The sequence below is a fragment of the Heptranchias perlo genome, chromosome 9 (genome assembly GCF_035084215.1).
Source record: "Heptranchias perlo isolate sHepPer1 chromosome 9, sHepPer1.hap1, whole genome shotgun sequence".
NCBI classification, from domain to species: domain Eukaryota; kingdom Metazoa; phylum Chordata; class Chondrichthyes; order Hexanchiformes; family Hexanchidae; genus Heptranchias; species Heptranchias perlo.
This window is the reverse complement of record NC_090333.1, coordinates 86439243-86458544: the sequence shown is the minus strand read 5'-3', so window position 1 is coordinate 86458544 and position 19302 is coordinate 86439243. Positions and strand designations below refer to the sequence as shown.

General features: G+C 50.4%; 1 protein-coding gene across 1 annotated transcript in view; it reads right to left on the bottom strand.

Annotated features, from left to right (window-relative positions):
• tnr (tenascin R (restrictin, janusin)) overlaps nt 1–19302 on the bottom strand; it is a 349786-nt gene that overhangs the window by 68978 nt on the left and 261506 nt on the right. Inside the window, exons 18-19 of the mRNA XM_067989625.1 lie at nt 19154–19250; nt 18339–18500 (exon numbers count right to left, since the gene is read on the bottom strand). Of these exons, the coding sequence (XP_067845726.1) occupies nt 18339–18500; nt 19154–19250 (259 nt within the window). The remainder of the gene's footprint in view (nt 1–18338; nt 18501–19153; nt 19251–19302) is intronic.

The window sequence follows — 19302 nt, the reverse complement described above, 5'->3', positions numbered from 1 at the left end:
TGTGTTACACCGAGTGTGAGGATCAGTGTGTGTTACACCGAGTGTGAGGATCAGTCTGTGTTACACCGGGTGTGAGGATCAGTGTGTGTTACACCGAGTGTGAGGATCAGTGTGTGTTACACCGAGTGTGAGGATCAGTGTGTGTTACACCGAGTGTGAGGATCAGTCTGTGTTACACCGAGTGTGAGGATCAGTGTGTGTTACACCGAGTGTGAGGATCAGTCTGTGTTACATCGAGTGTGAGGATCAGTGTGTGTTGCACCGAGTGTGAGGATCAATCTGTGTTACACCGAGTGTGAGGATCAGTGTGTGTTACACCGAGTGTGAGGATCAGTCTGTTTTACACCGAGTGTGAGGATCAGTGTGTGTTACACCGAGTGTGAGGAACAGTGTGTGTTACACCGAGTGTGAGGATCAGTGTGTGTTGCACCGAGTGTGAGGATCAGTGTGTGTTACACCGAGTGTGAGGATCAGTGTGTGTTACACCGAGTGTGAGGATCAGTCTGTGTTACACCGAGTGTGAGGATCAGTGTGTGTTACACCGAGTGTGAGGATCAGTCTGTGTTACACCGAGTGTGAGGATCAGTGTGTGTTACACCGAGTGTGAGGATCAGTCTGTGTTACACCGAGTGTGAGGATCAGTGTGTGTTACACCGAGTGTGAGGATCAGTGTGTGTTACACCGAGTGTGAGGATCAGTGTGTGTTACACCGAGTGTGAGGATCAGTCTGTGTTACACCGAGTGTGAGGATCAGTGTGTGTTACACCGAGTGTGAGGATCAGTGTGTGTTACACCGAGTGTGAGGATCAGTGTGTGTTACACCGGGTGTGAGGATCAGTGTGTGTTACACCGAGTGTGAGGATCAGTGTGTGTTACACCGAGTGTGAGGATCAGTGTGTGTTACACCGAGTGTGAGGATCAGTGTGTGTTACACCGAGTGTGAGGATCAGTCTGTGTTACACCGAGTGTGAGGATCAGTCTGTGTTACACCGAGTGTGAGGATCAGTGTGTGTTACATCGAGTGTGAGGATCAGTGTGTGTTGCACCGAGTGTGAGGATCAGTGTGTGTTGCACCGAGTGTGAAGATCAGTGTGTGTTACACCGAGTGTGAGGATCAGTGTGTGTTGCACCGAGTGTGAGGATCAGTGTGTGTTACACCAAGTGTGAGGATCAGTGTGTGTGACACCGAGTGTGAGGATCAGTTTGTGTTACATCGAGTGTGAGGATCAGTGTGTGTTACATCGAGTGTGAGGAACAGTCTGTGTTACACCGAGTGTGAGATCAGTGTGTGTTACACCGAGTGTGAGGATCAGTGTGTGTGACACCGAGTGTGAGGATCAGTCTGTGTTACACCAAGTGTGAGGAACTGTGTGTGTTACACCGAGTGTGCGGATCTGTGTGTGTTACACCGGGTGTGAGGATCAGTGTGTGTTGCACCGAGTGTGAGGATCAGTCTGTGTTAAACCGAGTGTGAGGTTCAGTCTGTGTTACACCGAGTGTGAGGATCAGTGTGTGTTACACCGAGTGTGAGAATCAGTCTGTGTTACACCGAGTGTGAGGATCAGTGTGTGTTACACCGAGTGTGAGGATCAGTGTGTGTTACACCGAGTGTGAGGATCAGTGTGTGTTACACCGAGTGTGAGGTTCAGTGTGTGTTACACCGAGTGTGAGGATCAGTGTGTGTTACACCGAGTGTGAGGATCAGTCTGTGTTACACCGAGTGTGAGGATCAGTGTGTGTTACACTAAGTGTGAGGATCAGTGTGTGTTACACCGAGTGTGAGGATCAGTCTGTGTTACACCGAGTGTGAGGATCAGTGTGTGTTACACCGAGTGTGAGGATCAGTCTGTGTTACACCGAGTGTGAGGATCAGTGTGTGTTACATCGAGTGTGAGGATCAGTGTGTGTTACACCGAGTGTGAGGATCAGTCTGTGTTACACCGAGTGTGAGGATCAGTGTGTGTTACACCGAGTGTGAGGATCAGTCTGTGTTACACCGAGTGTGAGGATCAGTGTGTGTTACACCGAGTGTGAGGATCAGTGTGTGTTACACCGAGTGTGAGGATCAGTCTGTGTTACACCGAGTGTGAGGATCAGTGTGTGTTACACCGAGTGTGAGGATCAGTCTGTGTTACACCGAGTGTGAGGATCAGTGTGTGTTACACCGAGTGTGAGGATCAGTCTGTGTTACACCGGGTGTGAGGATCAGTGTGTGTTACACCGAGTGTGAGGATCAGTGTGTGTTACACCGAGTGTGAGGATCAGTGTGTGTTACACCGAGTGTGAGGATCAGTCTGTGTTACACCGAGTGTGAGGATCAGTGTGTGTTACACCGAGTGTGAGGATCAGTCTGTGTTACATCGAGTGTGAGGATCAGTGTGTGTTGCACCGAGTGTGAGGATCAATCTGTGTTACACCGAGTGTGAGGATCAGTGTGTGTTACACCGAGTGTGAGGATCAGTCTGTTTTACACCGAGTGTGAGGATCAGTGTGTGTTACACCGAGTGTGAGGAACAGTGTGTGTTACACCGAGTGTGAGGATCAGTGTGTGTTGCACCGAGTGTGAGGATCAGTGTGTGTTACACCGAGTGTGAGGATCAGTGTGTGTTACACCGAGTGTGAGGATCAGTCTGTGTTACACCGAGTGTGAGGATCAGTGTGTGTTACACCGAGTGTGAGGATCAGTCTGTGTTACACCGAGTGTGAGGATCAGTGTGTGTTACACCGAGTGTGAGGATCAGTCTGTGTTACACCGAGTGTGAGGATCAGTGTGTGTTACACCGAGTGTGAGGATCAGTGTGTGTTACACCGAGTGTGAGGATCAGTGTGTGTTACACCGAGTGTGAGGATCAGTCTGTGTTACACCGAGTGTGAGGATCAGTGTGTGTTACACCGAGTGTGAGGATCAGTGTGTGTTACACCGAGTGTGAGGATCAGTCTGTGTTACACCGGGTGTGAGGATCAGTGTGTGTTACACCGAGTGTGAGGATCAGTGTGTGTTACACCGAGTGTGAGGATCAGTGTGTGTTACACCGAGTGTGAGGATCAGTGTGTGTTACACCGAGTGTGAGGATCAGTCTGTGTTACACCGAGTGTGAGGATCAGTCTGTGTTACACCGAGTGTGAGGATCAGTGTGTGTTACATCGAGTGTGAGGATCAGTGTGTGTTGCACCGAGTGTGAGGATCAGTGTGTGTTGCACCGAGTGTGAAGATCAGTGTGTGTTACACCGAGTGTGAGGATCAGTGTGTGTTGCACCGAGTGTGAGGATCAGTGTGTGTTACACCAAGTGTGAGGATCAGTGTGTGTGACACCGAGTGTGAGGATCAGTGTGTGCTACATCGAGTGTGAGGAACAGTCTGTGTTACACAGAGTGTGAGATCAGTGTGTGTTACACCGAGTGTGAGGATCAGTGTGTGTTACACCGAGTGTGAGGATCAGTTTGTGTTACACCAAGTGTGAGGATCAGTGTGTGTTACACCGAGTGTGCGGATCAGTGTGTGTTACACCGGGTGTGAGGATCAGTGTGTGTTGCACCGAGTGTGAGGATCAGTCTGTGTTAAACCGAGTGTGAGGTTCAGTCTGTGTTACACCGAGTGTGAGGATCAGTGTGTGTTACACCGAGTGTGAGGATCAGTCTGTGTTACACCGAGTGTGAGGATCAGTGTGTGTTACACCGAGTGTGAGGATCAGTCTGTTTTACACCGAGTGTGAGGATCAGTGTGTGTTACACCGAGTGTGAGGATCAGTCTGTGTTACACCGAGTGTGAGGATCAGTGTGTGTTACACCGAGTGTGAGGATCAGTGTGTGTTACACCGAGTGTGAGGATCAGTCTGTGTTACACCGAGTGTGAGGATCAGTGTGTGTTACACCGAGTGTGAGGATCAGTCTGTGTTACACCGAGTGTGAGGATCAGTGTGTGTTACACCGAGTGTGAGGATCAGTGTGTGTTACACCGAGTGTGAGGATCAGTGTGTGTTACACCGAGTGTGAGGATCAGTCTGTGTTACACCGAGTGTGAGGATCAGTGTGTGTTACACCGAGTGTGAGGATCAGTGTGTGTTACACCGAGTGTGAGGATCAGTGTGTGTTACACCGAGTGTGAGGATCAGTGTGTGTTACACCGATTGTGAGGATCAGTGTGTGTTACACTGAGTGTGATGATCAGTGTGTGTTCCACCGAGTGTGAGGATCAGTGTGTGTTACACCGAGTGTGAGGATCAGTCTGTGTTACACCGAGTGTGAGGATCAGTGTGTGTTGCACCGAGTGTGAGGATCAGTGTGTGTTACACCGAGTGTGAGGATCAGTGTGTGTTACACCGGGTGTGAGGATCAGTGTGTGTTACACCGAGTGTGAGGATCAGTGTGTGTTACACTGAGTGTGAGGATCAGTCTGTGTTACACCGAGTGTGAGGATCAGTCTGTGTTACACCGAGTGTGAGGATCAGTGTGTGTTACATCGAGTGTGAGGATCAGTGTGTGTTACACCGAGTGTGAGGATCAGTCTGTGTTACACCGAGTGTGAGGATGAGTGTGTGTTACACCGAGTGTGAGGATCAGTCTGTGTTACATCGAGTGTGAGGATCAGTGTGTATTACACCGAGTGTGAGGATCAGTGTGTGTTACACCGAGTGTGAGGATCAGTGTGTGTTACACCGAGTGTGAGGATCAGTCTGTGTTACACCGAGTGTGAGGATCAGTGTGTGTTACACCGAGTGTGAGGATCAGTGTGTATTACACCGAGTGTGAGGATCAGTGTGTGTTACACCGAGTGTGAGGAACAGTGTGTGTTACAACGAGTGTGAGGATCAGTGTGTGTTACACCGAGTGTGAGGATCAGTGTGTGTTACACCGAGTGTGAGGATCAGTCTGTGTTACACCGAGTGTGAGGATCAGTGTGTGTTACACCGAGTGTGAGGATCAGTGTGTGTTACACCGAGTGTGAGGATCAGTGTGTGTTACACCGAGTGTGAGGATCAGTGTGTGTTACACCGAGTGTGAGGATCAGTGTGTGTTACACCGGGTGTGAGGATCAGTGTGTGTTACACCGAGTGTGAGGATCAGTGTGTGTTACACCGAGTGTGAGGATCAGTCTGTGTTACACCGAGTGTGAGGATCAGTGTGTGTTACACCGAGTGTGAGGATCAGTGTGTGTTACACCGATTGTGAGGATCAGTGTGTGTTACACTGAGTGTGATGATCAGTCTGTGTTCCACCGAGTGTGAGGATCAGTGTGTGTTACACCGAGTGTGAGGATCAGTCTGTGTTACACCGAGTGTGAGGATCAGTGTGTGTTGCACCGAGTGTGAGGATCAGTGTGTGTTACACCGAGTGTGAGGATCAGTGTGTGTTACACCGAGTGTGAGGATCAGTGTGTGTTACACCGAGTGTGAGGATCAGTGTGTGTTACACCGAGTGTGAGGATCAGTCTGTGTTACACTGAGTGTGAGGATCACTCTGTGTTACACCGAGTGTGAGGATCAGTGTGTGTTACACCGAGTGTGAGGATCAGTGTGTGTTACACCGAGTGTGAGGATCAGTGTGTGTTACACCGAGTGTGAGGATCAGTGTGTGTTACACCGAGTGTGAGGATCAGTGTGTGTTACACTGAGTGTGAGGATCTGTGTGTGTTACACCGAGTGTGAGGATCAGTCTGTGTTACACCGGGTGTGAGGATCAGTGTGTGTTACACCGAGTGTGAGGATCAGTGTGTGTTACACCGAGTGTGAGGATCAGTCTGTGTTACACCGAGTGTGAGGATCAGTGTGTGTTACACCGATTGTGAGGATCAGTGTGTGTTACACTGAGTGTGATGATCAGTCTGTGTTCCACCGAGTGTGAGGATCAGTGTGTGTTACACCGAGTGTGAGGATCAGTGTGTGTTACACCGAGTGTGAGGATCAGTGTGTGTTGCACCGAGTGTGAGGATCAGTGTGTGTTACACCGAGTGTGAGGATCAGTGTGTGTTACACCGAGTGTGAGGATCAGTGTGTGTTACACCGAGTGTGAGGATCAGTGTGTGTTACACTGAGTGTGAGGATCAGTGTGTGTTACACCGAGTGTGAGGATCAGTCTGTGTTACACTGAGTGTGAGGATCACTCTGTGTTACACCGAGTGTGAGGATCAGTGTGTGTTACACCGAGTGTGAGGATCAGTGTGTGTTACACCGAGTGTGAGGATCAGTGTGTGTTACACCGAGTGTGAGGATCAGTGTGTGTTACACCGAGTGTGAGGATCAGTGTGTGTTACACCGAGTGTGAGGATCAGTGTGTGTTACACTGAGTGTGAGGATCTGTGTGTGTTACACCGAGTGTGAGGATCAGTCTGTGTTACACCGGGTGTGAGGATCAGTGTGTGTTACACCGAGTGTGAGGATCAGTGTGTGTTACACCGAGTGTGAGGATCAGTCTGTGTTACACCGAGTGTGAGGATCAGTGTGTGTTACACCGAGTGTGAGGATCAGTCTGTGTTACACCGAGTGTGAGGATCAGTCTGTGTTACACCGAGTGTGAGGATCAGTGTGTGTTACACCGAGTGTGAGGATCAGTGTGTGTTACACCGAGTGTGAGGATCAGTGTGTGTTACACCGAGTGTGAGGATCAGTGTGTGTTACACCGAGTGTGAGGATCAGTGTGTGTTACACCGAATGTGAGGATCAGTCTGTGTTACACCGAGTGTGAGGATCAGTGTGTGTTACACCGAGTGTGAGGATCAGTCTGTGTTACACCGAGTGTGAGGATCAGTGTGTGTTACACCGAGTGTGAGGATCAGTCTGTGTTGCACCGAGTGTGAGGATCAGTGTGTGTTGCACCGAGTGTGAGGATCAGTGTGTGTTACACCGAGTGTGAGGATCAGTGTGTGTTACACCGAGTGTGAGGATCAGTGTGTGTTGCACCGAGTGTGAGGATCAGTGTGTGTTACACCAAGTGTGAGGATCAGTGTGTGTTACATCGAGTGTGAGGAACAGTCTGTGTTACACCGAGTGTGAGATCAGTGTGTGTTACACAGAGTGTGAGGATCAGTGTGTGTTACACCGAGTGTGAGGATCAGTGTGTGTTACACCGAGTGTGAGGATCAGTCTGTGTTACACCGAGTGTGAGGATCAGTGTGTGTTACACCGAGTGTGAGGATAAGTGTGTGTTACACCGAGTGTGAGGATCAGTGTGTGTTACACCGAGTGTGAGGTTCAGTCTGTGTTACACCGAGTGTGAGGATCAGTGTGTGTTACACCGAGTGTGAGGATCAGTCTGTGTTACACCGAGTGTGAGGATCAGTGTGTGTTACACCGAGTGTGAGGATCAGTCTGTGTTACACCGAGTGTGAGGATCAGTGTGTGTTACATCGAGTGTGAGGATCAGTGTGAGTTACACCGAGTGTGAGGATCAGTGTGTGTTACACCGAGTGTGAGGATCAGTGTGTGTTACACCGAGTGTGAGGATCAGTCTGTGTTACACCGAGTGTGAGGATCAGTGTGTGTTACACCGAGTGTGAGGATCAGTCTGTGTTACATCGAGTGTGAGGATCAGTGTGTGTTACACCGAGTGTGAGGATCAGTGTATGTTACACCGAGTGTGAGGATCAGTGTGTGTTACACCGAGTGTGAGAATCAGTGTGTGTTACACCGAGTGTGAGGATCAGTGTGTGTTACACCGAGTGTGAGGATCAGTGTGTGTTACACCGAGTGTGAGGATCAGTGTGTGTTACACCGAGTGTGAGGATCAGTGTGTGTTACACCGAATGTGAGGATCAGTGTGTGTTACACCGAGTGTGAGGATCAGTGTGTGTTACACTGAGTGTGAGGATCAGTCTGTGTTACACCGAGTGTGAGGATCAGTGTGTGTTACACCGAGTGTGAGGATCAGTCTGTGTTACACCGAGTGTGAGGATCAGTCTGTGTTACACCGAGTGTGAGGATCAGTGTGTGTTACACCGAGTGTGAGGATCAGTGTGTGTTACACCGGGTGTGAGGATCAGTGTGTGTTACACCGAGTGTGAGGATTAGTGTGTGTTACACCGAGTGTGAGGATCAGTCTGTGTTACACCGAGTGTGAGGATCAGTGTGTGTTACACCGAGTGTGAGGATCAGTGTGTGTTACACCGAGTGTGAGGATCAGTGTGTGTTACACCGAGTGTGAGGATCAGTGTGTGTTACACCGAGTGTGATGATCAGTCTGTGTTACACCGAGTGTGATGATCAGTCTGTGTTACACCGAGTGTGAGGATCAGTGTGTGTTACACAGAGTGTGAGGATCAGTCTGTGTTACACCGAGTGTGAGGATCAGTCTGTGTTACACCGAGTGTGAGGATCAGTGTGTGTTACACCGAGTGTGAGGATCAGTGTGTGTTACACCGAGTGTGAGGATCAGTGTGTGTTACACCGAGTGTGAGGATCAGTGTGTGTTACACCGAGTGTGAGGATCAGTCTGTGTTACACCGAGTGTGAGGATCAGTGTGTGTTACACCGAGTGTGAGGATCAGTCTGTGTTACACCGAGTGTGAGGATCAGTGTGTGTTACACCGAGTGTGAGGATCAGTGTGTGTTACACCGAGTGTGAGGATCAGTGTGTGTTACACCGAGTGTGAGGATCAGTGTGTGTTACACCGAGTGTGAGGATCAGTGTGTGTTGCACCGAGTGTGAGGATCAGTGTGTGTTACACCGAGTGTGAGGATCAGTGTGTGTTACACCGAGTGTGAGGATCAGTCTGTGTTACATCGAGTGTGAGGATCAGTGTGTGTTGCACCGAGTGTGAGGATCAGTGTGTGTTGCACCGAGTGTGAGGATCAGTGTGTGTTACACCGAGTGTGAGGATCAGTGTGTGTTGCACCGAGTGTGAGGATCAGTGTGTGTTACACCAAGTGTGAGGATCAGTGTGTGTTACATCGAGTGTGAGGAACAGTCTGTGTTACACCGAGTGTGAGATCAGTGTGTGTTACACCGAGTGTGAGGATCAGTCTGTGTTGCACCGAGTGTGAGGATCAGTGTGTGTGACACCGAGTGTGAGGATCAGTCTGTGTTACACCAAGTGTGAGGATCAGTGTGTGTTACATCGAGTGTGCGGATCAGTGTGTGTTACACCGGGTGTGAGGATCAGTGTGTGTTGCACCGAGTGTGAGGATCAGTGTGTGTTACACCGAGTGTGAGGATCAGTCTGTGTTACACCGAGTGTGAGGATCAGTGTGTGTTACACCGAGTGTGAGGATCAGTCTGTGTTACACCGAGTGTGAGGATCAGTGTGTGTTACACCGAGTGTGAGGATCAGTGTGTGTTACACCGAGTGTGAGGATCAGTCTGTGTTACACCGAGTGTGAGGATCAGTGTGTGTTACACCGAGTGTGAGGATCAGTGTGTGTTGCACCGAGTGTGAGGATCAGTCTGTGTTACACCGAGTGTGAGGATCAGTGTGTGTTACACCGAGTGTGTGAATCAGTGTGTGTTGCACCGAGTGTGAGGATCAGTGTGTGTTACACCGAGTGTGAGGATCAGTGTGTATTACACCGAGTGTGAGGATCAGTGTGTGTTACACCGAGTGTGAGGATCAGTCTGTGTTACACCGAGTGTGAGGATCAGTCTGTGTTAAACCGAGTGTGAGGATCAGTCTGTGTTACACCGAGTGTGAGGATCAGTGTGTGTTACACCGAGTGTGAGGATCAGTCTGTGTTACACCGAGTGTGAGGATCAGTCTGTGTTACACCGAGTGTGAGGATCAGTCTGTGTTAAACCGAGTGTGAGGATCAGTCTGTGTTACACCGAGTGTGAGGATCAGTGTGTGTTACACCGAGTGTGAGGATCAGTCTGTGTTACACCGAGTGTGAGGATCAGTGTGTGTTACACCGAGTGTGAGGATCAGTGTGTGTTACACCGAGTGTGAGGATCAGTCTGTGTTACACCGAGTGTGAGGATCAGTGTGTGTTACACCGAGTGTGAGGATCAGTCTGTTTTACACCGAGTGTGAGGATCAGTGTGTGTTACACCGAGTGTGAGGATCAGTCTGTGTTACACCGAGTGTGAGGATCAGTGTGTGTTGCACCGAGTGTGAGGATCAGTGTGTGTTACACCGAGTGTGACGATCAGTGTGTGTTACACCGAGTGTGACGATCAGTGTGTGTTACACCGAGTGTGAGGATCAGTGTGTGTTACACCGAGTGTGAGGATCAGTGTGTGTTACACCGAGTGTGAGGATCAGTGTGTGTTACACCGAGTGTGAGGATCAGTGTGTGTTACACCGAGTGTGAGGATCAGTCTGTGTTACACCGAATGTGAGGATCAGTGTGTGTTACACCGAGTGTGAGGTTCAGTCTGTGTTACACCGAGTGTGAGGATCAGTGTGTGTTACACCGAGTGTGAGGATCAGTGTGTGTTACACCGAGTGTGAGGATCAGTGTGTGTTACACCGAGTGTGAGGATCAGTGTGTGTTACACCGATTGTGAGGATCAGTGTGTGTTACACTGAGTGTGAGGATCAGTCTGTGTTACACCGAGTGTGAGGATCAGTGTGTGTTACACCGAGTGTGAAGATCAGTCTGTGTTACACCGAGTGTGAGGATCAGTGTGTGTTACACCGAGTGTGAGGATCAGTGTGTGTTACACCGAGTGTGAGGATCAGTGTGTGTTACACCGAGTGTGAGGATCAGTGTGTGTTACACCGAGTGTGAGGATCAGTGTGTGTTACACCGAGTGTGAGGATCAGTGTGTGTTACACCGAGTGTGAGGATCAGTGTGTGTTACACCGAGTGTGAGGATCAGTGTGTGTTACACCGAGTGTGAGGATCAGTGTGTGTTACACCGGGTGTGAGGATCAGTGTGTGTTACACCGAGTGTGAGGATCAGTGTGTGTTACACCGAGTGTGAGGATCAGTGTGTGTTACACCGAGTGTGAGGATCAGTGTGTGTTACACCGAGTGTGAGGTTCAGTCTGTGTTACACTGAGTGTGAGGATCAGTGTGTGTTACACCGAGTGTGAGGATCAGTCTGTGTTACACCGAGTGTGAGGATCAGTCTGTGTTACACCGAGTGTGAGGATCAGTGTGTGTTACACCGAGTGTGAGGATCAGTCTGTGTTACACCGAGTGTGAGGATCAGTGTGTGTTACACCGAGTGTGAGGATCAGTCTGTGTTACACCGAGTGTGAGGATCAGTGTGTGTTACACCGAGTGTGAGGATCAGTGTGTGTTACACCGAGTGTGAGGATCAGTGTGTGTTACACCGAGTGTGAGGATCAGTCTGTGTTACACCGAGTGTGAGGATCAGTGTGTGTTACACCGAGTGTGAGGATCAGTGTGTGTTACACCGAGTGTGAGGATCAGTGTGTGTTACACCGAGTGTGAGGATCAGTGTGTGTTACACCGAGTGTGAGGATCAGTGTGTGTTACACCGAGTGTGAGGATCAGTGTGTTTTATATCGGGTGTGAGGATCAGTCTGTGTTACACCGAGTGTGAGGATCAGTGTGTGTTACACCGAGTGTGAGGATCAGTGTGTGTTACACCGAGTGTGAGGATCAGTGTGTGTTACACCGAGTGTGAGGATCAGTCTGTGTTACACCGGGTGTGAGGATCAGTGTGTGTTACACCGGGTGTGAGGATCAGTCTCTGTTACACCGAGTGTGAGGATCAGTGTGTGTTACACCGGGTGTGAGAATCAGTGTGTGTTACACCGGGTGTGAGGATCAGTCTGTGTTACACCGAGTGTGAGGATCAGTGTGTGTTACACCGGGTGTGAGGATCAGTCTGTGTTACACCGAGTGTGAGGATCAGTCTGTGTTACACCGAGTGTGAGGATCAGTCTGTGTTACACCGGGTGTGAGGATCAGTCTGTGTTACACCGAGTGTGAGGATCAGTGTGTGTTACACCGAGTGTGAGGATCAGTGTGTGTTACACCGGGTGTGAGGATCAGTCTGTGTTACACCGAGTGTGAGGATCAGTGTGTGTTACACCGAGTGTGAGGATCAGTCTGTGTTACACCGAGTGTGAGGATCAGTCTGTGTTACACCGAGTGTGAGGATCAGTCTGTGTTACACCGGGTGTGAGGATCAGTGTGTGTTTTATATCGGGTGTGAGGATCAGTGTGTGTTACACCGGGTGTGAGGATCAGTCTGTGTTACACCGAGTGTGAGGATCAGTGTGTGTTACACCGAGTGTGAGGATCAGTGTGTGTTACACCGGGTGTGAGGATCAGTGTGTGTTACACCGAGTGTGAGGATCAGTCTGTGTTACACCGAGTGTGAGGATCAGTGTGTGTTACACCGAGTGTGAGGATCAGTGTGTGTTACACCGAGTGTGAGGATCAGTCTGTGTTACACCGGGTGTGAGGATCAGTGTGTGTTACACCGAGTGTGAGGATCAGTCTGTGTTACACCGGGTGTGAGGATCAGTGTGTGTTACACCGGGTGTGAGGATCAGTGTGTGTTACACCGAGTGTGAGGATCAGTCTGTGTTACACCGGGTGTGAGGATCAGTGTGTGTTACACCGGGTGTGAGGATCAGTGTGTGTTACACCGAGTGTGAGGATCAGTGTGTGTTACACCGAGTGTGAGGATCAGTCTGTGTTACACCGGGTGTGAGGATCAGTGTGTGTTACACCGGGTGTGAGGATCAGTGTGTGTTACACCGAGTGTGAGGATCAGTCTGTGTTACACCGAGTGTGAGGATCAGTGTGTGTTACACCGAGTGTGAGGATCAGTGTGTGTTGCACCGAGTGTGAGGATCAGTGTGTGTTACACCGAGTGTGAGGATCAGTGTGTGTTACACCGAGTGTGAGGATCAGTGTGTGTTACACCGAGTGTGAGGATCAGTGTGTGTTACACCGAGTGTGAGGATCAGTGTGTGTTACACCGGGTGTGAGGTGCTGTTCCAGTAACTACAATCTCTGCATCGTCCCCCTCTTTTGTGAAGACCGATGTAAAGTATTCATTAAGAACCATACCCACATCTTCCGCCTCCACACACATAGTTTACCTTTTTGGTCTCTAATAGGCCCTACTCTTTCATTAGTTATCCTCTTGCTCTTAATGTATTTATAAAACATCTTTGGGTTTTTCCTTGATTTTATTGCCAGTATTTTTTCATGTCCTCTCTTTGCTTTCCTAATTTCCTTTTTAATTTCACCCCTGCACTTTCTATACTCTGAGCTTTCTGTAGTATTGAGTTCTCGGTGTCTGACATAAGCTTCCCTATTTTGCCTTACCCTGTCTGCTCCTGGTCATCCAGGGGGCTCTCTATTTGGCAGTCCCTCCCTTTTCCTTTGTGGGAACATGTTTACTCTGAACCCCTTGAATCTCCCCCTTGAATGCCTCCCACTGCTCTGACACTGATTTACCTTCAAGTAGCTGTTTCCAGTCCACTTTTATTAAATCACTTCTCAGTTTAGTAAAATTGGCCTTTCCCCAATTGAGAACTTTTACTCCTGTTCTATCTTTGTCATTTTCCAAAACTATGGTAAAACTAACTGTATTATGATCACTACCACCAAAATACTCTCCCACTGATACTCCTTCCACCTGCCCAGCCTTATTTCCTAAAACTAAATCCAGAACCTCCCCCTCTTGCTACGTACTGGCTAAAAAAGTTCTCCTGAATGCAATTGAAGAATTCTGCTCCCTCTATCCCATTCACACTGTTTGTATCCCAGTTAATATTAGGGTAATTGAAATCCCCGACTATTACTGCCCGATTGTTTTTGCATTTCTCAGAAATTTGTCTCCATATTTGCTCCTCTATCTCCCTCTGACTGTTTGGGGGTCTATAGTACACTCCCAGTGTGACTGCCCCTTTTTTGTTCCTTAGCTCAACCCATACGGCCTCATTTGACGATCCTTCTAACATATCATCCTCCTCACAGCTGTAATTGTTTCTTTAACCAAAATTGCCACCCCCTTCCCTTTTTTATCCCCCTCTCTATCTCGTCTGAAAACCCTGTAACCAGGAAGGTTGAGCTGCAATTTCTGCCCCTCTTTAAGCCATGTTTCAGTAATTGCGATGATATCGTACTGCCACGGGTCTATCTGTGCCCTCAGTTCATCTGCCTTATTCACTATACTCCTTACATTGAGGTATACACCATTAAGCACTGCCAAACATCTTTGCTGTTTATTTTCTAATCTTTGTTTCCTCTGCCTTCCTAAGTCACTTACTAATTTGTGAAGAGCCTTCTATCTCCAGTTCTGATTCTGTCCCATCTGAAACTACACTCAGGTGCCCATCCCCCTGCCAAGCTCATTTAAACCCCCCCCCACAGGACCAGCAAACTCCCTCGAGGACATTGGTCCCACTCTGTTGAGGTGCAACCCGTCCGGCCTGTACAGGTCCCACCCCCCCCCAGAACTGGTCCCAATGCCCCCGGAATCTAAAGCCCTCCCTCCTGCACCATCTCTCCAGCCATACATTCATCTGCTCTATCCTCCTATTTCTATTCTCACTGGCGCATGGCACCGGGAGTAATCCAGAGATTACTACCTTTGAGGTCCTGCTTCTTAATTTCTTTCCTAACTCCTTAAAATCTGCCTGCAGGACCTCATCCCTCTTTCTACCTCTGTTGTTGGTACCGATATGGACCACGACCTCTGGCTGTTCACACTCCCCCTCCAGAATGTTCTGCAGCTGCTCAGTGACATCCATGACCCTGGTACCAGGGAGGCAACATACCATCCTGGAATTACATCTGCGGCCACAGAAACGCCTGTCTATTCCCCTAACCATAGAATCCCCTATCACTATTGATCTCATGACCTTTCTCCTCCCCCTGTACAGCTGAGCCACCCATGGTGCTGTGGACTTGTTTCTAGCTGCACTCCCCAGAGGAATCCTCTCCCACACCAGTACCCAGAACTGAACACTGGTTGGAGAGTGAGATGCCCTCAGGGGACTCCTGCACTCCCTCCTGCTCCTCCTTGTCTCCTTGGCGGTCACCCAGTCCCTCTCTGCCTGCACTCTTTTAAGCTGCAGGGTCACCACCTCCTGAAACGTGCTATCCATGGAGCTCTCAGCCTCGCGGATGCACTGCAGTGACGCCAGCTGTTGCTCAAGCTCTGAAATCCTGAGTTCGAGCTCCTCCAGCTGACGACACTTCCTGCACCTGTGGTTGTCCAGGACACGGGAAGCGTCCTGGAATTCCCACAGGGCAGAGGATGCGCACTTTATGGGTCTGAGCTGCCCTACGATGCCTTGCTTTATTAGATTATTAAATAAACTTAACAAAAATAAACTAAAGAGGATACAGAAGGTGGGTGGGGTATTGGGTGGGTCTGATATCACTGGGTACAGAGGGTCGGTGGGGTATTGGGTGAGTCTGATATCTCTGGATACAGGAGGTGGGTGGGGTATTGGGTGAGTCTGATATCACTGGGTACAGGAGGTGGGTGGGGTATTGGGTGAGTCTGATATCACTGGGTACAGGAGGTGGGTGGGGTATTGAGTGAGTCTGATATCACTGGGTGCAGGAGGTGGGTGGGGTATTGGGTGAGTCTGATATCACTGGGTACAGAGGGTCGGTGGGGTATTGGGTGAGTCTGATATCTCTGGATACAGGAGGTGGGTGGGGTATTGGGTGAGTCTGATATCACTGGGTACAGAGGGTGGGTGGGGTATTGGGTGAGTCTGATATCACTGGGTACAGAGGGTGGGTGGGGTATTGGGTGAGTCTGATATCACTGGGTGCAGGAGGTGGGTGGGGTATTGGGTGAGTCTGATATCACTGGGTACAGAAGGTGGGTGGGGTATTGGGTGAGTCTGATATCACTGGGTGCAGGAGGTGGGTGGGGTATTGGGTGTGTCTGATATCACTGGGTACAGGAGGTGGGTGGGGTATTGGGTGAGTCTGATATCACTGGGTACAGGAGGTGGGTGGGGTATTGGGTGAGTCTGATATCACTGGGTACAGAGGGTGGGTGGGGTATTGGGTGAGTCTGATATCACTGGGTACAGGAGGTGGGTGGGGTATTGGGTGGGTCTGATATCACTGGGTACAGGAGGTCGGTGGGGTATTGGGTGGGTCTGATATCACTGGGTACAGAGGGTGGGTGGGGTATTGGGTGAGTCTGATATCACTGGGTACAGAGGGTGGGTGGGGTATTGGGTGAGTCTGATATCACTGGGTACAGGAGATGGGTGGGGTATTGGGTGAGTCTGATATCTCTGGGTACAGGAGGTGGGTGGGGTATTGGGTGAGTCTGATATCACAGGGTACAGGAGGTGGGTGGGGTATTGGGTGAGTCTGATATCACTGGGTACAGGAGGTGGGTGGGGTATTGGGTGAGTCTGATATCACTGGGTACAGGAGGTCGGTGGGGTATTGGGTGAGTCTGATATCACTGGGTACAGGAGGTGGGTGGGGTATTGGGTGGGTCTGATATCTGGGCAGAGAAGGTGGGTGGGGTATTGGGTGAGTCTGATATCACTGGGTACAGAAGGTGGGTGGGGTATTGGGTGGGTCTGATATCACTGGGAACAGGAGGTCGGTGGGGTATTGGGTGGGTCTGATATCACTGGGTACAGAGGGTGGGTGGGGTATTGGGTGAGTCTGATATCACTGGGTACAGAGGGTGGGTGGGGTATTGGGTGAGTCTGATATCACTGGGTACAGGAGGTGGGTGGGGTATTGGGTGAGTCTGATATCTCTGGGTACAGGAGGTGGGTGGGGTATTGGGTGAGTCTGATATCACAGGGTACAGGAGGTGGGTGGGGTATTGGGTGAGTCTGATATCACTGGGTACAGGAGGTGGGTGGGGTATTGGGTGAGTCTGATATCTGGGTACAGGAGGTCGGTGGGGTATTGGGTGAGTCTGATATCACTGGGTACAGGAGGTGGGTGGGGTATTGGGTGGGTCTGATATCTGGGCAGAGAAGGTGGGTGGGGTATTGGGTGAGTCTGATATCTCTGGGTACAGGAGGTGGGTGGGGTATTGGGTGAGTCTGATATCACTGGGTACAGGAGGTGGGTGGGGTATTGGGTGAGTCTGATATCACTGGGTACAGGAGGTGGGTGGGGTATTGGGTGAGTCTGATATCACTGGGTACAGAGGGTCGGTGGGGTATTGGGTGAGTCTGATATCACTGGGTACAGAAGGTGGGTGGGGTATTGGGTGAGTCTGATATCACTGGGTACAGGAGGTGGGTGGGGTATTGGGTGAGTCTGATATCACTGGGTACAGGAGGTGGGTGGGGTATTGGGTGGGTCTGATATCACTGGGTACAGGAGGTGGGTGGGGTATTGGGTGAGTCTGATATCACTGGGTCCAGAGGGTGGGTGGGGTATTGGGTGAGTCTGATATCACTGGGTACAGGAGGTGGGTGGGGTATTGGGTGAGTCTGATATCACTGGGTACAGGAGGTGGGTGGGGTATTGGGTGGGTCTGATATCACTGGGTACAGGAGGTGGGTGGGGTATTGGGTGGGTCTGATATCACTGGGTACAGGAGGTGGGTGGGGTATTGGGTGAGTCTGATATCACTGGGTACAGGAGGTGGGTGGGGTATTGGGTGGGTCTGATATCACTGGGTACAGAGGGTGGGTGGGGTATTGGGTGAGTCTGATATCACTGGATACAGAGGGTGGGTGGGGTATTGGGTGGGTCTGATATCACTGGGTACAGAGGGTGGGTGGGGTATTGTGTGGGTCTGATATCACTGGGTACAGAGGGGGGGTGGGGTATTGGGTGGGTCTGATATCACTGGGTGCAGGAGGTGGGTGGGGTATTGGGTGGGTCTGATATCACTGGGTGCAGGAGGTGGGTGGGGTATTGGGTGAGTCTGATGTCACTGGGTACAGGAGGTGGGTGGGGTATTGGGTGGGTCTGATATCACTGGGTGCAGGAGGTGGGTGGGGTCTTGGGTGGGTCTGATATCACTGGGTACAGAGGGTGGGTGGGGTATTGGGTGGGTCTGATATCACTGGGTGCAGGAGGTGGGTGGGGTATTGGGTGAGTCTGATATCACTGGGTGCAGGAGGTGGGTGGGGTCTTGGGTGGGTCTGATATCACTGGGCAGAGAATGTGGGGTATTGAGTGATGAATTCCATGGTCACTGTGTCCTGCTGGAACTTGTTTTGATCTCATTGGAGGGTGAGAGAGGAATTTGCCAGAATTTCTTGTTGCTGAGTGAAGCCTGGCTTGGGTTGGCAGGGGCAATGGGGACCTGATACTCAGTTGTCCCATGGCTGAATGGGACAGACTCGATCGACAAGTTGATTTTGTCCTGTCAGTCAGTTTTGTTTGTATTGAATTGTTTCGCTTTGGACCAATTAACGTGAACGACAGTGGCACCTTCCATTGAGTGAAGCACTGGCCTTTGCTCACATTACCCGATGATAAAGCCACTCTCCCCTCCACAAAGCACGTGAATCTCACCAGCAGTCCCAGTGTAATCTCCGATCCGCAGTTTGTACAGGTTCCTGGCGTCACTCAGGTAAAATCGATCGTAGCTCGCGTAGACTGCTTCACGGCCATCACGCAGGTCGATCCGCAGCTCGTACCTGCTCTGGGCAGAGATCTTGTGGATATTGTCCAGCCCTGAAACCACAAGGCGGAGTCAGACGCAAGGTAGAGACGGTCACACACAGAAGGCCGGAATTACACGGGATCAGGAGACAGATTGTGCCAGGGTCCAGCCTCTAGCCCGAGCAGTATGGAGAGTCTGGAGGGCTGTAGAGCCGGGCCTGTGCTCCTCGAACCCAATGGAAGGTCCTGCTCTCCTGACACACAACCACCTTCTCAGCTGCAGGGAGCTCCGGGATCTTCAGGGCTGCCAACCCTCCCGGATTATCCTGGAGTCTCCCGGAATGAATGGTCATTCCCCCGGACATTCCTGCAGGCAGTCCGGGAGGAAACCCACAGGGATATTTCCTGTCCTTTCACTCCGGCTGGACTTCCACCAGCGAGGCAATGGGTGGAGTCGTTTCTGCAGTGTGGAGGACTGTGCCTATTGTCGGCACCATTATTGAACAATAGTGACCAATGGTGGGCTGGTGGGGGCAGGAGGTTATCTGTTCAAACCGTTCGGAACATGATCCAGAGTTGGCAACACTCAGGAAAAGGCACAGTGACTGTACGTTTCACGTTTAGGCAGGTACAATTAAAGTGTTTCATTTCAATCACAGACCTGAGTGCACAATCCCTGCCCTGGCTCTTTATTAACAATTGGAACGTGATCCAGTTTCATTTACCCAGCCAGAATTCATCCTCCAGGTTTCCAAAGCCCACTCGGTAATCGGCCCACTTCCGTGCGAAGTCTGTCAGTCCATTCTGCCGTCTCTGGAACACCTGTATCAGGGGGAGGATGGTACAGTAAGTACACACAAAGGAAACAAGTTAC